The following is a 21409-nucleotide window of genomic DNA, read 5'->3' on the forward strand; positions in this document are numbered from 1 at the left end:
TTTAAGGAAAATAATTACGTTTCTTTTGATATTATGAAGTATTCTAAAAGAAAGAGGTTTATATAGAAAGATTCGCATGCACTGACGAAGTTGTAAACAATCAAATAAAATTAATGATCATTAAAATGAAGTCACTACTGAGTGCGGCAGTTAATTTCTAGCTAATTAGTATTAAATTGATGACAGGATTTAAACATATTAATGAAATTTTTGATTACATTTTTTTTTATACAATAACGCCAAAATGATCCTACTACACCTGATGGTAAGTGAAGTGGGGTCCAATAGAATGTCGACTGACGAGAGATGATTACCCCTCGACAGTCGACACAATTATGACGGCTTAGCAACCAAATATACTGGAACAGGATATACACAGGCTGATTTCAGAATGCGACACACTTACGAAGGCCACTATGGCGGGTTTTAACACCTTATGTATGGTTGCTATTCGGGTAACAGTGAAAGAGCATAGAGCGTATTCATACATTTTACCGCAGTTATGTAACATGGTTAGGAAATATCTAACTATTATAGTCATTTGCAAGTAAATATTTCTATGATTATATAGAGCGGACATTGGGAGGATTATCATACAGAAATTTTGCGCTTATTCGATGGTTACTTAATCTACCGTAAAATAGCAAAACACTAATAGAAAATACTTCATCATTTTTCCACATCATGATTTGGAAAAATGATGAAGTATTTTCTAGCGATTGCTAATATTCGAATTAATGTATATATATATTTTTTTGTATTAATATCTAAGGACGCTGTGACATCTTGTCATACGGACATTTGGAATAAGATAACGACTTATTACCAATTTGTAATAAATAACATTTGGAGCAATAATTTGGCCCGAACGTTCAGTCTATAACTATATAGTTTAATGTCTTTGTTTGCAAGTCTATTCTTTCGTTAATCTTTTAAGTTCCATCCTTTTGATCCATTCTAGACCCTTCTATAGCTCTCGGAGCATTTTAACGTAACCCTTACGAATTTTTTACCTCCTTGACTTACCTTTCTGTATTCAACAAAAGGATTAGCGATCTTTAAACCAATATGTTTTCAAATATTATGATTTTTTTTTGTGGTATGGCCTTAAATTGCATTGTATTTAGGATTAAAATTTGGACAATAATCGTAATTGTTCTGAGGTTGTTGCAAGTCTTGTTTACGAAAGGCTAGCGTGCGAGTTAATACAGTTATTAGTGTAGATACATAGTTATTTAGACATTGAACGAATTAGTATATCAGCTGTTCAATAAACGATCCCAATCTCAATATTTAATCCAATTCCGAGAATGGACCAATCAAAACAGCTCATTTGCTAATATGTTAAAAAACAATTTGATTGGTCCATTTTTGAGATAGATCGAAAAAGCGATGGGGTCGTTTATTGAAAATGGCGGATAGTAGTAGCTTTAAACTGCTTTACAACTAAAACAGAAAAAAATATATGATGCAATTCTTTTAAATGAATAGCTTTTTATAACCATTGACATTTTTAATATACTCAGTAGGAAATAGAGTATTTTTTCAAAATTTAACTAAATAAAAAAAATATTTAGGTTTTATCGAATCGTATAATTATTATTATACGATTTACACGTTTTTGTGCACGGTATAGTGACTTCACTGCACCTGATGATAAGTGAAGTGGGAGTCGCTACCCTCGACAGTCGCCACAATTATGCCGCCCTGTTGAAACCGGCTTATCTGACACACGTCCGTGGGGCACTATGGCGGGTTTTAACACCTTGTATATAAAAAAAAATAAAATAAAATAAAATACTTTATTTATCACGTAGGCGAACAAAGTTGCACTTATGATACGTCAAAACAAAGAATAAGAATAATTATTATTTCTAAACAACTATTAAAATTACTTATATAACTATGGACATTTTAAAATAGGGATAAAGTTTATACAAAAGACAAGGTACAAACCGAAGTAACCAGCTCGGGCTGGCAAGTAGGGGCAATTAGAAGGGTAACGCGTCGCGATCCTCACCGGCGAGGACATGAGCCCTAACCTAGCTAACCTACCAGCCTTTCACTAGCTACCTAAGTGATGACTACCCGAAGAAGAAAGGCAGAAAGAAACTCCGGGCTTTCTTTTTTGTCATCAATTGTTCTAATGTTAAAATATATCCCACCACCAGAAAATCTTACGATAATCTCACCACTTGACTGTCAATTGTCAAGCAGCCTTTTGAAGGCGATTTTAATGGTCTGAAATAAGGTCTATTTTTGTTAATAATTTTTTGACAACCGGCCAATATTATTATTGAATTACTTGTCGTTTTTCTATATATAAAGTAGTTCAACTCATAATTAATTTTAGTTTGAAAATAACCAGGCAATTCACAAAATTGATATCTACCATTACGATTTTAAAAGGTGTTTCAACGTATTCTAATCATTTATATTTATTGTAACAGGAAAAAGAACGTACTTTCGAAAATAGTCATACCAAGACTTTCTGCAAGCATACGTTACATATTGTCGGAGTTAGAAGAGAAAGAAAGAGAAGAGATATTCCGTCTTAAACGCGTGAAGCAGAACAAAATAAAGGCACTAGAAGAAATGGAAGAGGTTGGTGCCGGGGAGAAGACCCAAGTTATTGACAAGGTGTCAGAAGTGAAGATAAAGTCTGAAGGGAAGCCAGCAAAGGGACCAGTTGCAGCAGCGCCTCCCGCTGCGGAGGGCGGTGACCCTCTCGTTGTTATAAAACCGCCAGTAGCCGGCGAAACTGGTGATGCTTATAAATCAACTCAACAGTTTCAAACTGTAAAAACTGAGAAGGAAAAGGAAGGTTTGCTAGATGTAGAAAAGGTAGATTTGCAAGGGATAATTGAAGACACCGGTATGCTTAAGGAAAAAATGGGGATTCTTGCAGTGCCTGAAACGAAACCAGAAGTTTTAACTGGCATACCTGAAGCATCTTTAGATGAAACTAAGGCACTCAGAGAAGGTGTTACCGAAGATAAAACTTCAAAAAAGACTACAAGTTCGAGTGAATTATTATCGCACTCAGATACAGGAACTGACACTACAGAGTCTAAATCATCTGCACGTAAATCAACTGAGGTTATATTAACGGATCGCATTCAAGAAACTCAAGAAAAAGTAATTGAAGCAGAAAAATTAACAAAACCTGCTGCAGATGAAAAAAATGAAAAGTTTTCTTCTGAAACTCCAAGAGCACCAAATGTTTCGGAAACGTCGGAGGAAGAAGAGACATCTACAACTTCTAACGAAGCAGCTATCCCAGCAAAATCTGATCCATCAATAGATAAAATAACACTATCTGCAGATCTACCAAATGACACTTCGCTTGAAACATCAACTCTCACTGAGTTATCATCCAATCGTGAAATTGGAGAAACTAAATCTGCCTTAAAGGCAAAACCACCCATATCAGGTGTAAATATTATTGACGCTGAAAAGAATTTTACTGAAAAAAGCGCTTCATCAGAAATATCTGATCCAATTGCACTGCCAGAAGCAACTAAATTATTTGAAGACGCAATTTCACCCGAAACTATTTCGTTTGAAAATTTAAAACAAGATAAAACTAATGTACCTCCAGTTGACGACACAGCGTTGCTAAGCGAAAGACCTAGTATGAGTCCACCAGAAGTTTCAAAAACTGAAACAACAAAATCTAAGTCATCCGTAAGAATCAAATTGCCCTCAACATCTTCAGATGAAACTGTTCAAGAACCTCAAAATAAGGAGTTGAAAACATCGGAGGCAGAAACTGCACCTAGTGAATATTTACCATCTAAAACTAGTACAGAAGCAAAACAGCCTGTAGAGGTGCAAGAGAAAATGACTGAAGGATCAGTTGAAAAGTTGGGTGAGGGCGACAATCAAATGTATACAGGTCAGGGTCAAACTGATATGGACAAAACAAGAATAGAAAATGAAGTCAGTGTAGAAGGAATAGTAGATGCGGAACCTTATTTCGAAGTAGCTACGGCGTCTAAAGAACGTTTGGAGAATGTCGATTTGCCTGAAAGACTAAAAGAAGCTATTTTACAAGATATAGAACCCACAATATCGAGGGCAACAACATCAGACGACACAAAATATTATTATGAAGAAGCTGATATAGATTTGGACGAAACTGATATTGATATCAGCACATCAAGACCGCCAAGTTCTAGTAAAGAAAGAGACAAGACCAAAGAAGTGGAAGAGGCTGATCCAGAAGAACAAGGCGATGATCCAAACAATGATAAAAAAGATAAGCCATCTAAGAGTTCAGAAGATAAGAAACATTGAACTGGAAAAGAAATTTCTAGAATAAACACCTTTACAAATGATAAATAAATGGAGTTTGTTACCTCGAAATTTTAAGTTTGTTTTATAAAATATATTTCGGACAAATCAATTTTAATGTCGTAGTTTGTGTACATTATTTTATTCTAAACTTAAATGAATGTTTCTGAGAAAATTATGTAGTGTGAAGTGTTACTGCAATTGTGTTCTTTTTAGAACATTTCATGTATTTAATATATTAAGTGTTACAATGTTAATTTCTTCGAACTAATGTTTTTGTGTAATGAAGTTACCTTCTGGTTCGCAAATGCGTAGTTAAAAGTCTATGAAACATCATCTTAGCAGCAAGAAGAATTGTTTATGTGCTCTCCTAAATTATATTGTCTGTTATTTATTGTTAAATTTATTAGTGTAATTTATTTTGAGTTTACTTAATTTAATTTTAAATTTAATTCCAAGTGTTATGTGACCTTTGTTATTTAAATTTATGTTTGCTTTATGTATTCAATATTGTAAAATTATAAAGTTTAAAATAAGAACATCATTTTTATTCTTAGACGAAAGTAAAGTATTTCAAAATTATGAATCAAATCATTAATGTAGCCTTCTAGAGCTTGTTATATTTAGCCTTTTCTTGTCTGGAAGAGATCGCTTTTAGAGATAAGACCGAGCGAAGATTGTTGCACGTATTAAAAAAATAAGTATTTATTTCGCTGTATGTGGTGTACTATAATCTGTTTTCATTCATTCATTCACTCATTCATTCAAATGTATGTATGAAGGTAGATACGTCAAACATAACAAACAGATTTCTAATACCTTCGAAATTCTTATACAACATAAGTGATTAGTTTCTTCACGATGTTTTCCTTCATCGTTAAAGCTATTTGATATTTATCACAGGTTAAACCAACCCGCGTATCTTGATCAAACATTTGTCAATCCGGTGCATATCGTTTATCGCTATTAGTCAATCATCCAGGGACGAGAACGGACCCCAAGTTTCCATTATTGTCCGGAAAATTTCTCGATAGCTGGAGCCTAACAAAAGATGATTATGATTGATTGATGCCAGTTGACAGTGCGCTGCTAATGGCGTCGAGGTAGGGATGGGGTAGTCGATATTTTTATGCGTGAACCGTTTATCGACAATTGATAGTAATCTATCTGTTTTATTTTTTTTTTAAGATTAGAATACCTGGTAGTCTATGCAATAATCTGCGTCGAGATATCTATCAAAACCCCGAGAGCGGTATCTTTGATGCATTCGAGATGGCTATTCGTTCTTTTGGTAAGAAGAGCCTAATAAGAAGACTTCAAACTGAAGGACTTCCTCGGCATAAACGGCAGTATAAATTGAATATACTATACCCATATTGTCATCTATCTCGAGATTTCCAACTGTTGCTGAAAGCAATTTAATCACTCGAACTGAAGATGCTACTTAACGCTACATTGAAAGAAGAGTCATCAGCCATATCAATATAAAGCAATGTTTTAATCATAGAATTATGCATTTATAATTAAAGCTATGCAAAATCAAGTAGCTATAGAAATGGAATCAAATTAGTTTACTCAAAAGTAACGAACGAAATAATAATAAATGTCGTTGGTACGGACACAATATGGCTTCAGAATTATCATTTAAAACTCGACAAAAATAAAAATCTTGGGCATACAATAAGTTGCCTTGTGCTATGGACTTCACAACATGGCGACGTCTTTCGAAAATATTCTTTTGAAAGTTGTGAAAATTTGTTAAAGGATGACTTTCCGAGGCCCATTTAATTAACTGTACTTTGACATGAAATTCGAAAAGCGGGATCTATATAAAATTAAAAGAAATATAAAAAGCGTTAGTATTTCGAACGTTTTAAGGAATCGCCAATGCAACCATTACAATAAAGTTGAAAGTCGAATGCAGTAATTGTTTTCATTTGCAGCCCCGAATAGGTTATAGTATTCTTTGAGCTGACCATAGGTAATGCTAAAATATTTGACAAAAGGATTTAAAAATTAAAATTTACACAAAGGTTAAAACAATCTATATTCTTTATCGATATCTCGCTACGCCGCCACTAGGCCGCATTTACGACCACAAAAAGAAATTGGGCAATCTCTTTAACTGTGCAATGATATTTCAATATTTTTGTTACACCGTTTTTATCATTGTATTTTTTATAAAGGTTTTCGTATAGATTTTTTATTAAACGTGATGTGTTGTAAAAGTGGGTGTCATGTTTTACTATCACATGATGACGATGCTTGCATTAGACAGTCCTAATGTGCCTTGCTAAATTCTATGAGAGGCACGTGGGAGAACGCGAGAGTGGGCCAACCAAGGCATAACTAGAGCCATAGAAAAAGCCTTGCGCTTACCGGGGCTTCGCGTGATATACTGCTGTGCTAAGCTTAAAAGGGGTATCTCAAAAAAATATCAAATTCTTGATTTTAATGACGTCGGATAGCTTAAAAAAATACCCATCCAATGAACTCACCTAAATAACGGCATCTTGTTTAGAACTTGTTAAAAAAACTTTAAGAGTTTCTCTATTTCAGTTTTACATACAAAACTATATTTACAAAACTTCGATTATCTTGGAATAAGGTTTCCCCGACATACCGCTTTTGTGCTTAGCACGGCTGTACAGGCCTTTCGTTAAATTCGGCGACCATTTTTTATTCCTCCTGCCGTTTGCCCCCTCTCTCCCCACTAGAGATAATCCATAGTTACCTACGCTAATATGCCCAGAGGCCATTTACAGCACAGGAGTTCTAAGCAACTTATACGGCTATGAAGGTATAATACAAATCACTTAATGACTTACTATTAAAGTGTTTTGTCTTAGTAACTTGTAGATTAAAGTTCTAAGCTGCCTTGCAATGAGACTTCAATGGAGAGTCAGTACAACATATTGCAAGTTACAAAATGTATGTTAGTTGTTACAATTTGTTTAGTTGTGTTGTTTAATATTAAGAGACATCAAAAAAGTTTAATAACTAGTGATAAACATTAGGATTAATCTAGGGCAAACTAGTGAGAAGACCCGATCCCAAATAATGAGAATAAGGTTGGACAAACAAGAATTAAATTTCCTGTTATAGGTTTTAGTGGAGTGAATTTCCATTCGTTTATTAATAAGTCTGTAGTAACGTCATAGCAAAGATGATATTGTTGGCTGTTCTAATAATAATTCAGTTCTGCTTTCGTAATAACTTTTATTATTCACTTTGTAAAATTTTAAATTTATTGGTAACCACTTTATAATATGATGTTTACTGTACGACACTTCAACCTCGAATGTGCGTGTTCCCATCGTTAGTTTTCGGGAGAGCCTCCATGAATGGATAAATGAATGAATGATTGAATGAATTAATTAATGAACATTAAAAGTCAATACACTGTCTGATATAATGTGAACACGCACATTAAGGGGCATATATTTTCTTACAAAACAAACAAAATAAAATAGTAATTATAATAAATTCTAACAATATATAGGTCAAAGTACTTATATTTCACATATTATAAACAAGCCTATCTAAAACCAGGTAAATTAAAATGTTTTTTATATTACCTCATTAATTCGAAATTTCTAGAAAACTTTAACGCGGCACAGGCTTAAGAGGCGGAATTCAGAACTGTTACAAACTCCAACAGGACTCGGAAATCCTTTGCCGTTTGACGTAAATACGTTTATCGGACAAAGTTACGGAAGAAATAAACCTGCGGTGGCTTTAATGATGATAAATATACATTGATGTTGCAGGTTAATGAACTATGACGATACTGAGGTGCAGGTAAATGAGATTTCAGTTTTTGATTCAAATAACTTTTGAAATTTCTACTCGATATAACAAATACTCTCTTCACGCGTATGTTCTTGAAAGGGCAGGCAGAGGTTATAATCAAGGCACCCACTTTTCGCCGTGTTTTCTGTTATATGATGTGATAGGGTGGGAGCCAATCGCCATATTGGTCACAAATTTGAGACTCCGGGCTGATACTGAGCAGAAAAACCTAATAACACCTACCTCGACCTGGGAATAAAAATAAATACATTTGAAAATGTATATAATAGCAGGTATGTCATTTGCTAGGTGTAAAAGTTTAGTTCTTCGGTACCTTGTCTCAGAATATTTGTAAATGACTAATATTTTCTTTATATCTTTATTCTAATATACATTGTCGTGAACTATAAAAGATATCTCGCCCCCGGGTGGGCTCGAACCACCAACCTTTCGGTTAACAGCCGAACGCGCTAACCATTGCGCCACGGAGGCTCTTAATAATTCCAGCTTATATTCCCATCTGCTGAAATATAGCAGAATGAATGAGTTATCTAAACTCCTTTTCTTTGAAAATTTAAACAGTACCATACTTAAAAACGGATTCTTCACTTTTCCTTTTGATCTCATTAATTTTGAAAACAGTTGAACCGATTATAACTAGCCTTTCCCATAAAGGTAACTGACTCCATGAGGTGTAACTTCGACTATATTCACTCCAAAATATTAAGGATTTCCCAGAAAAATATAACATTTTACTAATGAAGATTTTTTTTTTATTTTTTACTGCTGTCCATTGCATTCCGGAAAAAGAATTACACGGCCAAAGCCCTAAAAGCTATGATATAATTGAAGCCGAGAAGAGCAAGTTCCTCGTCTGACGCGCCACGCTTGTCGATTAATTCGCAACGCCACTCACAATTTTGAATTAAAGTATTGCATAGCATTGTGTAACGTATTGATCGTCATTTTGATTAATTAAGGGTCTTTATAAATATTTTTAATCAGAAATTAATTATATTTTCTCTTTGATACTCAAAATTATTAAATATTCGAAAGAAAGTGGCTTAATAATGTAGCTACGAAATTTATTGATAACCAGGTGAATGAGAAGCCTCATAATCCATTTAATTTTAATTTTCAATACTTTAAGATTATTCAAAAAAGTACTAAAATAAAATCTTAATTGAGTTGTACTGTAATTTCTCTTGATACAAAATGAAACCAAGATTCAAGACACCTTCTACGCCGTTATGAAAAATAAAAAATACATTTAAATAATCTATATTTCAAAATGGCGCACAAAGCCCGCCAAAGACGTCACCCGGATTCCATTTTCAAAAACAATACCCATTTCTCAAAGAATCGTATTCTTTTGTCATACAAATATGCTCTCTATACCAATAATTTTAAAGAATAAAATCCCGTGTATGTTGTAACAAAGATTATTATAGCAAAATGACGAATGCGTCAAGCGACATGCGCGAGAACAATTGCTTTAGTGTTCGCGAGTTTGTTGATGTGTTTTGTATTTGACGTTTCGACAACGTGGCCTAAATGGGGTGACCATAGTTCGGCAATATTGAAAATGTTGATACAAAATTGTATTCGCTTTAAATTAAAATGTGTTTTGTTTGGTATAAAATAAACATTTAAAAAAGACTTCCTGCTTTCCATGTTGGATTAGTTATTATTAAAGCATAGAAAGCATAAGTCTTGCTAATAAGTCCACCAATTAATTATACATAGACAAAGAAAACTGAACAACGAAGCATTATTTTAATTGAACTTTACTTAATCCCTAATGTCTAGCACATAAATTACTCTGAATCATTTAGCATCAAAGTTAATTTAAGTATATTAAGAAAATCATGAAATATATTGAACAGGTAATCACCCAAAGTTAATAAAGGTATTAAGGTAAGGTATTAAAGTTTTAATTTGAATAAAAATTAAATCATAGAATTAGAGAAAGGAGACAAAATAAGTCATAACTTAAAACTGTATAATATAAAACGCTTGTAAGCGTCGATAGCCTAGTTAAAACGTGTGGAACGGACTGCCGAGACGCATGTTCAAATCCTAAGGGCACACACCTCTGAATTTTCTTAAAAATTATATGTGTATTCTTTACATCGCGAGTAAACCTGCATACCTGAGAAGTTCTCTATAGGAATTTTAAGGGTGTGTGAAGTCTACTCGCACTAGACCAGCGTGGTGGACTAAGGCCTATTCCCTCTCAGTATTAGAGAAGGCTCGTGTCCAGCAGTGGGATGGTATAATACAGGGCTAATATAATTATTAAGAAAATCATGCGATACCTATATTGAAATCAACCAAAGTTATTCTAATGTAAGGTGAAATTGTTGACATGAATAATATTTTTTTTCGCCGCCAAAAACCGCGTTATGCCTACCGTTACTTGGGAGGGTGAGAGGAACGGTTATGTTGGTTTCACCGGTCTTACGGCCCAATGTCGACACTCTGGAGTATAACATCATCCGAGCAAGCATTACACCGAGTCCTTAACCCCTGTATACTCCACACCGGCATTCCAACCAAAACCCGCGGTGGCCTTCAGCGCATACGGACCCGGGGATGAATAAACATGCAATTCTAAAATTAGAGAAAGGAGACATCAGTCATATCTTATAACTAATATAAACTTGGCAGTGATCGTAAACGACAAAACAATGGTCGAAGTAGCCGAACACGGTACCTACAGATTTAATATTTTATAATAAATTTTACAACCCACGACGTACAACTTCTGTGTACTCAAAGAAACAATGTCGCTGCTTGTACGACATACATACATACTTATTACTCATATGTAGATTTAAGTGGTGATAGCCTAGTTGGTTGTGGAACGGACTGCCGAGACGAATGTCCGCAGGTTCAAATCCCAAGGGCACACACCTCTGAATTTTCTAAAAAATCATGTGTGTATTCTTTATGAATTTATCGTTCGCTTTAACGGTGAAGGAAAACATCGTGAGGAAACCGGCACATCTGAGAAGTTCTCTATAGAAATTTCGAAGGTGTGTGAAGTCTACCAATCCGCACTAGGCCAGCGTGGTGGACTAAGGCCTAATCCCTCTCAGTACTAGAGGAGGCCCGTGCTCTGCAGTGGGCAAGTATATAATACAGGGCTGATATTATTATTATATTTAAGCTAGTTACTTCAAGAAAAACGTGATCTTAGATTTAAGCAAAACATATCTATGTATAGGCATCACACGTAAAGTATAGCATATAATACTTCAAATCTTTCGCCTATGATACAGGCTGTGCCTAGTGTCGTGTAGAGGTAGAGTTTAGTCGTATGATCTCAATTTAATAGCATTAGTATGGTACCACCTAAAAGTTATTTGTCTTAGTTTATAAGGAAAATTGTATGTTCGGTAAATTTGATAAATAAAATAAAATTTACTTTCTTTAGGTTTTTTTACGGTGTTAAAATTCAATAAATCAGATTATTATGAATATGTTCATTTATCTATATTCTGTTAGACAAAGCTTTTAATATGTTTCTTTAGTTTAATGTTTATACTGTTTTAATTCATTTTAGATAAATAAACTATGTATTTACCGCGTTTCTAATGAAAGACTTAAAAAAGCAAGAGAAATACGTGATATATTCGTTAATATAAGCTATAATTTTGTTATTAGAATATCACTCTTACTATCAGGTAATAAGTAACCACAAATTTAAAGCAGCAAAAAAATAAAAAAGCAAGAAAATACATTATATGTTCGTTAAGGTAAGTAATTTATTTTGTTATTAAAATATCACTCTTACTATTAAGTAATAAGTAACTACAAATTTAAAGCGGGTAAATACTTATCTCAACTGTAAAAACAAAAGTAATATAAGTTCATTAACTATCCGTTAATTTTTTTGTAAATTTAAACATGCAAAATAACCCTTATTTAAGACATAACTGTAATTAAACAGTAAACCAAAACTATACATAACGGGTTAAAAACACCGACAAAGTATTGTGAATATTATTTTATGACTTTGGCAATGAGCGGCCATGAAACCAAAGGGTTGGGTTGTAAAATTAATTGAAAACATCCCTTTTGGGTTATAAAATGTCGCCGTTAAGGTAAACTGTTTCAAAATCTATACGAATTGACGTTTGCTATTTTGAAACAAAGGTTTGTTATATTGACGTATATTCTATAGACACGATACATATAAACTACTAGCGACCCGCCCCGGCTTTGCACGTGTGCAATGCTGATACTAAGTACACTACAGAAAAACTGTGAACGTTGTATATAAAAACATAGCGGCCCGCTCTGGCTTCGCACGGGTATAACATAACAAAATAACAGTATTTTCCACCATTTAATGGATGTTATTATACATATAAACCTTCCTCTTGAATCACTCTATCTATTAAAAAAACCGCATCAAAATCCGTTGCGTAGTTTTAAAGATTTAAGCATACAAAGGGACATAGGGACAGAGAAAGCGACTTTGTTTTATACTATGTAGTGATTTGTTCAAAACCTGGAGTTAGAACTAAAGTTCGCTGCAGCGCTAAACATCAATCGTCGTATAACCAAACTTTTCAAACGTGCAGTGCTAAAGCGCTTTAAATAGAGTATAAGTAAAATGGCAACCAATACAGAATTGCAGTATACAGTTGAACACAGTGAGTGTTCCTATTAGTGCATATTCAAAACCGTTCAGTAGTTCCAAAGATTAGACCCCACAAACTTACGAATAAACTCATAAACTTTTTCTCTTTATAATATTATAATAAAAAATCATATCAGCCCTTTATTGTATATATACTGCCCCGTTGCTGAGCACGGGTCTCCTCTACTACTGAGAGGGATTAGGCCTGAGTCCACCACGCTGGCGTAGTGCGGATTGGTAGACTTCACATACCCTCAAAATTCCTATTGAGAACTTCTAGGATATGCAGGTTTCCTCACGATGTTCTCCCTCAACGAAATTTGTATATTTATAATATTAGTATAGATTATATCCAATTAGAGTAAAAAAGGCATTAGCTATGGTTCTGGTAGCAATCAAAGCATTGTCTCATGATATCTCAGAGCCCCTCCTCGTATTGTGAGGACGATTACTTATTAGGTAAGGTCCGCAGTTCCCCGGGTCAGATTGGGGCTTAATGCGAAATCATAAAAGGATAAAATCACGGACAATGATTTTGAAGTTCAATGAAAGGCTGACTTTCAATTAAAATATGATTTATCGCGGTTCTCAAAGGAGAAACATAAAGACTCCGTTTCAAAGAATTAAATCAATTTATCGCCCCCGGGTGGATTCGAACCACCAACCTTTCGGTTAACAGCCGAACGCGCTAACCATTGCGCCACGGAGGCTCTTGTCTATCCTTCTTAAACTTTCCCTTAAAATATTAGAACAGGTAATGAAGAATTAGAAAGCTATTACATTGAACTCTCTTCACTCTGAGCCGAGATTTTTAATTCTTGACTTGCCCATTCATTATTTTGGCCACAATGCTTTTTAAACCGGAACACAACAATAGTAGCCGTTTGGCACGTTATGTTATGTCTATTGCTACCGCCAAGAAACAGTGTCCGTGCACTATTGTGTTCTGATTTGAAGGTCATTTTAGCCAAGGTACTTATTGGGCATTATGACGTACACGTAAATTAATAACATTAATGTCTCAGGGAGACGAGGGAACTGGAGTGCCACGCAGTACTTTGCTATTCACATTTTTGTTGCTACTGCTAATGGGTGGTTGTAACGCTTACCATCAGGCAAACAGCAAGCTCGTCTAGTTGTAATAACTGCCCATCTTAAGTCCCGTATACGAGAAACCTAGATGACTTAGTCCTGTATAACTCAGTATCGCTCTTAAGTGCAAATCAGCTGAGCTGTTGTCACTTAAAATTTGTATCTTAAGATACTTGCTTTTAAACACCCATAATAAAACTGGTTAAAATTATATCTAGGCCACAATGCGTGACGGATTTTGACAATTGAGTTATGTTTGTCAAATAGTGCTGACTCAGTTGAGTACAAGCTCTTAAATGCCAACTTAAGCTTTGTTTAATAGTTCAATACATAATCAGTCTTACTTATAAACTTGCTTTAGCGTTAAGAGGTGGTTAAGAATTGCTTAAATAGCTGTCCGGTTTCCTAGTTTAAACCTTATTAAAAGGCAAGATGGAGGGTTTTGACTTACAGCTGATCGAGTAAATTTGTGTTTTTACTAAGCATATACTTGAGATTCTACTTAAAAGTGACATTGATGCTGCCAAAAGCAACTCTAAACAGTAGCAGTAACGATGAAAACAGCGAACGGAATGCCCATTTCGTAACCTGACTACAGACAGTTCGTGGAACGTGACGTAAACGTCAGCTGTTTACTAAACATTATGAGAACCGACTTCGTCACACGGCAGGTTAACTGACTGTGATCTTCGTGTGTGGGTTACGGTTTCAGGTATGTTTGAACTTTGGTCTGTTATGCAATATTAAGTCTAAATAACAAACAAATAAAACACACAACACTTTATCCCTGAATAATTAGGAAGACATAGCGGCGATAGCTTACTTGGTTGTGGAACAGACTACCGAGACGAATGTCCGCAGGTTCAAATCCAAAGGGCACACACCTCTGACTTTTCTAAAACATTATGTGTGTATTCTTTGTGAATTATTGCTTGCTTTAACGGTGAAGGAAAACATCGTGAGTAAACCTGCATACTTGAGAAGTTCTCTATAGGAATTTCGAGGGTGTGTGAAGTCTACCAATCCGCACTAGGCCAGCGTGGTGGACTAAGGGCTAATCCCTCTCAGTAGTAGAGTAGGCCCGTGACCAATAGTGGGACAGTATATAATAAAGGGCTGATGATGATGATGGTGATTAGGAGGAGGAGCAAGGGCGCATCTTTCGCCATGTGTGTTTCGTCCCATGATGTGTGGGGACGAGCCTTTCGCCATAACAGACCATATTCCTGACTCTGGCCTGTCAATCATATAAACAAACTCACATCACGCATTTATCACCGGGGTATGCAGAACGCAGCTAGGGCACCAACTTATTGCCAAGTGTGTTTCGTCCCATAATCCGATAGAGGGCGAGTCTATCGCTGTGTCACAAATTCCAGACTCCGGGCAGATATTGAGCACAAAACCCAAATATATCTTTCTCCGACCTGGAATTCGAAACTAGGACCTCAGAGCGCTGCCGTGCCCCACATGCAGTACAACTACGCCACCGATGCAGTGAATCATATAATATGAATAGTAATTCATTCAATAATAATATAAATAACTAATAATATCAGCCCTGTACTTGCCCACTGCTGAGCACGGGCCTCCTCTACTACTGAGAGGGATTAGGCCTAAGTCCACCACGCTGGCCTAGTGCGGATTGGTAGACTTCACACACCTTCGAAATTCCTATAGAGAACTTCCAGGTGTGCAGGTTGCCTCACGATGTTTTCCTTCACCGTTAAAGATAATTCTTTGTGAATTTGTAATTCATTCATTTAGGTCCTATATCCCCTCGATGGGGCAGAGGGCGTCCACAGTCCCTCTCCATTCCGCACGGTCTTGAGTTGCCTGCTTGATTTCGAACTTCCCAACACTTCTCGCTTTGTCGATCACACTGAGTCGCCAAGTTTGTTTAGAAATACTAATACTGTCTCGAAATTGCTTTAAAATGGAAAATAAGTATTTGAACAAGGCTGATTGGGAATAACTACTTAGACTCTCGTGTATAAAAAAAAACTACTACATAATAAATATGATTATAAAAATGAAGATGGAGTTTTCTCTTGCGGGAAGAAAAAGCATTTGTCCGCATCAGGTTCTGGTAGCCAACGCTTTTCTACAATCGTTAACGCTAATAGAAAAAAGAGAATGTGTTTGGGTATAACATATCCTACCGATAAGTTTATCGCTAAGTCATTGTCATACGAAACGTTAACGATTTTAGAAAGGCTACTTGGTTGCGGATATGTTAGCGTTAACGATTGCAGAAAGGCATTTTCGTTATGGGCCTAGTTTGAAATACTTTTACTGAAAGGCATATACACTATGATGGACATAAGCCTCCGTGGCGCAATGGTTAGCGCGTTCGGCTGTTAACCGAAAGGTTGGTGGTTCGAGCCCACCCGGGGGCGAGTTGTAAATCTATTAGAGACCTTAATTTAATACTGGTTTCTTTTATCTTATTTTAAAAGATTTTTTTATTTTGTATATATATTCTTCTTGGTTGAGCTATAAAAATTAAATCGAAATCACTGGAAATTGGAAAAAAAAAATGTTTTTTGATTAAGCACAGTTATTATTATACTGCACATGATATTAATTAAAATAGAGCCTTAGTAACGAGGGAAATGGGATTCCTTGTTAGTTTCTAGCGTTATGCCGGCTTGCGTGGATTTATACTGAATAATCTAGTAGACTGGCAGTTCCAACTTTTTCGGGTACAAAATATATTCAAAAAACTTACATCAACCTCACCCATACATTTTGTAATCAAACTGCAACTTACCACCACCGTAACAAGACATACAATCATATTTTAAATATAAAACAAAACGATCAAAGTAACATTCTAACATTAGCTGTAAAGTTCCACGGCGAACTCCGCCGCCGAAGAACAACCGAACCAACTCAGTTTAATGGGCACAGACCGCCACATAAGTATTCGGGTAGTTTAAAATTAGTAGCAGGCACATATTGGCCAGCTTTTTGGGGGCAATGACCTAAGATTTGCAAGTATGCAGTTTTCATGAATGATTTAGTCCAATCTGGAAGCTGAAGTGTTGGTCGTTTCAAATGTCAGTTAGAATACTTACAAACATTTTAAAATTATACAACGAAACGTCGGAGAGACTTTTCTCCCCTTAGCCCTACCACTACAACTCCTGTAAGCTAGGATCAACAGTGGCACGCATTTGACACCGAGCGGTGAAACTCGGTGAGTCTCAAGGAATACTGGCGGTGGTAGAGTTAATATTGACGGAATCTAAATAATGTATGACAGTTTACAGGTTTAAATAAATTATTTAATTTTATTTCACTAATTCGTCTTTATCCCGCAAAGTAAATAACCAAATAGAATGATGTGGAGGAGTTGGAAAAATGAACCGTCCAATTTTCTCCGTACGTCGGGAGTAATCTAATTTTATTTTATTATAATTAAGTCCATGTTCAGCAGTGGAGATCCTGCAGCTGATGATGATAATGATAATTGGGAAACTAGTAGTAGCTAGTACAATTCATAATAAAGAATTAACTCAAAGAAGGTCAATTACAAGTTTTCACTACTAAATTACACATTGCAAAAATAGAAATACTGTGGTCTATTATTAATACTACTAGTAGCTAGTACAATTCATAGTAAAGAATTATCTCAAAGAAGGTCAATTACAAGTTTTCACTACTAAATTACACAATGCAAAAATAGAAAATACTGTGGTCTATCATTAATACTACGAACGAGCTTAGTAACAAAAGAAAACGAAGAGGTTAAGTGAAAGGAATAAAACACCTAAAACAGGATAAACTTTACCTCTAAACAGTACGGTCTGGATTCAGGAAAATTTCCAAATTCCCGCAACGATAATTTTAGAGCATGCTTTATTTGGTAGCGTTGGTCTGATACTCTTTATCTATGTCTAGGGAAGCTTTTAGTCCAACCTTTTCAGGGAATTTTTGAGAATATTTTTAGACATCTATTCTGTAGGTAAATTCGTCTTTATTTGCGTGGGATAAGGTTATTTATAGTGAAAGATGATTTACGGGTAGAAGGAATGCTTGTAAAGTAATATTAAGAACATACATGCTTTAATTATTTGATTTTACTTCTCTGTAGGTAGCCTGAATTTCGAAAATTTTATATCTGTCAAACATTTTCAAGAATGGTACTGAGCAATATTTTTGGCCATTTATCATGAGCTCCTTGATCTCAACCCTCTTTAAGATATTCCAGTCGCGAAAAAATATGGTTAGAAAAATCCACATAAATTATTTCCCAATCCGAATATCGAACCCACAGCCCATATACAGTAGACCGTCGCATCTAAAAAGTAGTAAGTAAAGTTAAAAATAAATCTCAGGAAAATCTATGTACAGCCACAAAAGTAATTAAACAACTTTAAAATTTCAAAACGGTCCTATACATTTATTTCAATCGAAATATTTTTTCTTTATGTTTTTTTTTTCTTAAAATAAACTAAGCCCTTTAAAGTTTATATAAGCGAAGAAATAGCCATTGTTGATAAAGACAAAAGTTTAATGGCGATTTAAAATTTTGAATTTGCTCGACTACTCTTATGGCTCACACATACAAATCAGAACCTCCTTTCTCGGAAGTCGGTTGAAAGATAGTGCTAATTACGCGACTATATCAGGATATGAGTAACGTATTGGAGGTGGAATGGTGTATTTTTAGCGCGACAATTCGCACATCCACATAAAGCAAACATCACATTATTGCTGCACTAAATGTACTAAAAACATAAAAGAGTGACAATACTTATCATCCACTTCAAAAGCTATGCTATAAAACTATATTTGAATTAGATTCATCAGTATAAAAGTGATCAAATATACTTATATCCAGGTCTTTTTTCACTTCTTTTTTAGCGGCACTTTAATTCTCGAAAGTTAAAATTTCATATATTTCGTTAGATCTCCCCCCCCCCCCCTTTCTTCCTGCACTTTTTAATGTTTTTTTTTGATAATTTTAATTTTCTTTAGGGGCACTGCCCCCGCTGTCTCCCACGAAACACCCCGGCTTATATCTACTATAGGTGAGTATCTACCTACATTACATGAAGTGGAATATTTATTGATGTATTTATATTGTTTTTATTCGTGCATGGAAAAGTGTATTTACTGTACCTAATGGTAAGTGGAGCGGGGTCCAATAGAATGTCGACTGACGAGAGATGATTGCTCTTCGGCAGTAGACACAATTACTGATCTGTTGGAATCGGATATACACAGGCTGATCCGGGAACGCGACACAGGAAGGCCACTATGGCGGGTTTTAACACCTTGTGTACGGCGGCCGCCATCCGGGCGGATACAACACACAAACACATCACGCGGAAAACACATCCTACCGCCAACAAAAGGACAAAGAAAATATATGTTATATTTATTATCAAAACCAAACTCTTCAATGACAGATACGAAATCCAAAGTTAAATATTATCCAATATCTCCAGCTCTACAACACCGACCTAATGGGGCGTCGGTCATCAATAAACGTAACAAACAAACAACGGTTTTGTGTTACTAATGCATTGTGAAATTTTAAACAATGCCGCCGCGCTGAACTTTAACTGACACCGCGTTTGGCTAGACGCCGGGTAATGCATTTGTGAAAATAGTTGTGTTTGAGTTTTTATCTGTGGTCTAAGTGTATATATGTTTTGTCTTTCTACGGGAGGAACAGACATAATCTTTATTTATTCATTTGGGAGATAAACGGAACAAATTATGACTAAAATGAATGAAAATTAAGGTTCTTAATCCAACAGCTTTCACCAATAGGTTACACATACATAAATAGAAGAGAGTAGACGGAAATTAATTAACAATATCAAAAATAAAAAAATATTGAAATCAGAGCGGAAAAAAATAATTAATGTGGAAATAAAATACGTGGAAGAAATCGCTTTGAGACCACTCGTTATTTCTGTGCAAGATCATAACACAGTTCAGCTCTACCTATATCTTACATTTGATGTGTTGATCAAGTAAGCATGCATTCTACAAAAAATCGCCCCCGGGTGGGCTCGAACCACCAACCTTTCGGTTAACAGCCGAACGCGCTAACCATTGCGCCACGGAGGCTCTTGTTCATCATGTCAATAACAGGCGTAGAGACGTTAAATCGCTCTACATTTGCCAGAATTGAGCTTAATGATGTGACGTGTATGCTCGCCTGATTTTAAGTGATATAAATGCCTATCAATAATAGCAACGATAGTCTAGTTGGTTGGAACGGACTGCCGAGACGAATGTCCGCAGGTTCTAAACCAAGAGCACACACCTCTGACTTTTCTAAAATGATGTGTGTATTCTTTGTAAATTATCGCTTGCTTTTACGGTGAAGGAAAACATTGTGAGGAAACCTGCTCACGTTAGAAGTTCTCTATAGGAATTTCGAAGGTGTGTAAAGTCTACCAATCCGCACTAGGCCAGCGTGGTGGACTAAGGCCTAATCCCTCTCAGTAGTAGAGGAGGCCCGTGCTCAGCAGTGGGACAATATACAGGGCTGATATTATAATAGCAATTCTATCTAGAGCTTTATATTCAAAAGCATTGCTTAGACATTTCATTGGTACTTCTTCAGTCAAATTTTTTAAATACAGAAGACCATACTATTCTTTATTGATTTGAATGACGAGACGAGCTTGCCGTTCGCCTGGGAAGGGGACCGCCCAAAAACAGTAGAGTCATCATCCAAAATTAAATTACATAATATTGATCAGTATTCCACTGCGTTCGCCATCCTGAAACATGAGATGTTAAGTCTTATTATATCTAGTAGTTACACTGGCTCCAATGTTCTTCAAATCGGAAAACAGTGACTACACCCTGGTGCTTGCAATTAGACATTCCATGGTACCTCCCCAGCGGGACCCTCTTATACAAAAGACTTACCATACCAAACAATGACTTAATCCATTACATTTTGTATAATTAATGATCCAATAGCACTTAAATTACGTACAGAATATAATACACTGCCAAAGATCGTGTTTGGTTTGCGACATACAAACATACATTAGTGATATAATTTGCATATACGCGTTGAGTTAATATAATTGGTGAACAATGGGGTCATTACATAGCTACTAATTAGCTACTTGAAGGTTGGCGATGATTTTATTCGAATACTAGTTTTTTTCTCGCGATTTCGGCCGAGTAAACGTCCGTTCTTAGGATAAAAAGCGCAATAATAATTGAACTACTTATGAGTAAAATATTTTTCTTGAATTCCAGCCGTAGTTTCGAACTGCAGCGCTAAATTTTTAGATGTATTGATGATGATGATGATTATGGATATTTATGTTTTTATGGCATAAACTGACCAGCAAGTATGTAAATAAGTTAGTATTTTTTAATTCTCCAAGAAAAGTCTTGCCTTAAAGTAAGAAATAAGCAGAAGAAAGAAGACATAAAGTATGGGTATTATCGCTTGCTTTAAATGTGAAGGAAAAAAATCTGAGGAAACTCTAAACTAATTTTGAGGTTATATTATAATGAAGTCTGCCAATCCGCTCTAAGCCAGCGTGATGGAATAAGGCCTTACCCCTCTCGATAGTAGAGGACGCC

At 35.5% G+C, this 21409-nt stretch overlaps 1 protein-coding gene and 4 non-coding genes across 5 annotated transcripts in view; 2 read left to right on the top strand and 3 right to left on the bottom strand.

Annotated features, from left to right (window-relative positions):
- Nucleotides 1-4744, top strand: part of LOC115440292 (titin homolog) — a 56964-nt gene extending 52220 nt beyond the window's left edge. Inside the window, exon 6 of the mRNA XM_030164537.2 lies at nt 2451-4744. Coding sequence (XP_030020397.2) covers nt 2451-4299 — 1849 coding nt within the window. The 3' untranslated portion in view covers nt 4300-4744. The remainder of the gene's footprint in view (nt 1-2450) is intronic.
- Nucleotides 4745-8507: 3763 nt separating this feature from the next.
- On the bottom strand, nt 8508-8580 carry Trnan-guu. The gene has a single exon. It is a non-coding gene; the product is annotated as a tRNA-Asn (tRNA).
- A 4796-nt stretch (nt 8581-13376) lies between these two features.
- Nucleotides 13377-13449, bottom strand: Trnan-guu. Its single transcript has one exon. It is a non-coding gene; the product is annotated as a tRNA-Asn (tRNA).
- A 2708-nt stretch (nt 13450-16157) lies between these two features.
- Trnan-guu lies at nt 16158-16230 on the top strand. Its single transcript has one exon. It is a non-coding gene; the product is annotated as a tRNA-Asn (tRNA).
- Nucleotides 16231-19848: 3618 nt separating this feature from the next.
- Trnan-guu lies at nt 19849-19921 on the bottom strand. Its single transcript has one exon. It is a non-coding gene; the product is annotated as a tRNA-Asn (tRNA).
- Nucleotides 19922-21409: the final 1488 nt, after the last annotated feature.

The sequence above is a fragment of the Manduca sexta genome, chromosome 18 (genome assembly GCF_014839805.1).
Source record: "Manduca sexta isolate Smith_Timp_Sample1 chromosome 18, JHU_Msex_v1.0, whole genome shotgun sequence".
NCBI lineage: Eukaryota > Metazoa > Arthropoda > Insecta > Lepidoptera > Sphingidae > Manduca > Manduca sexta.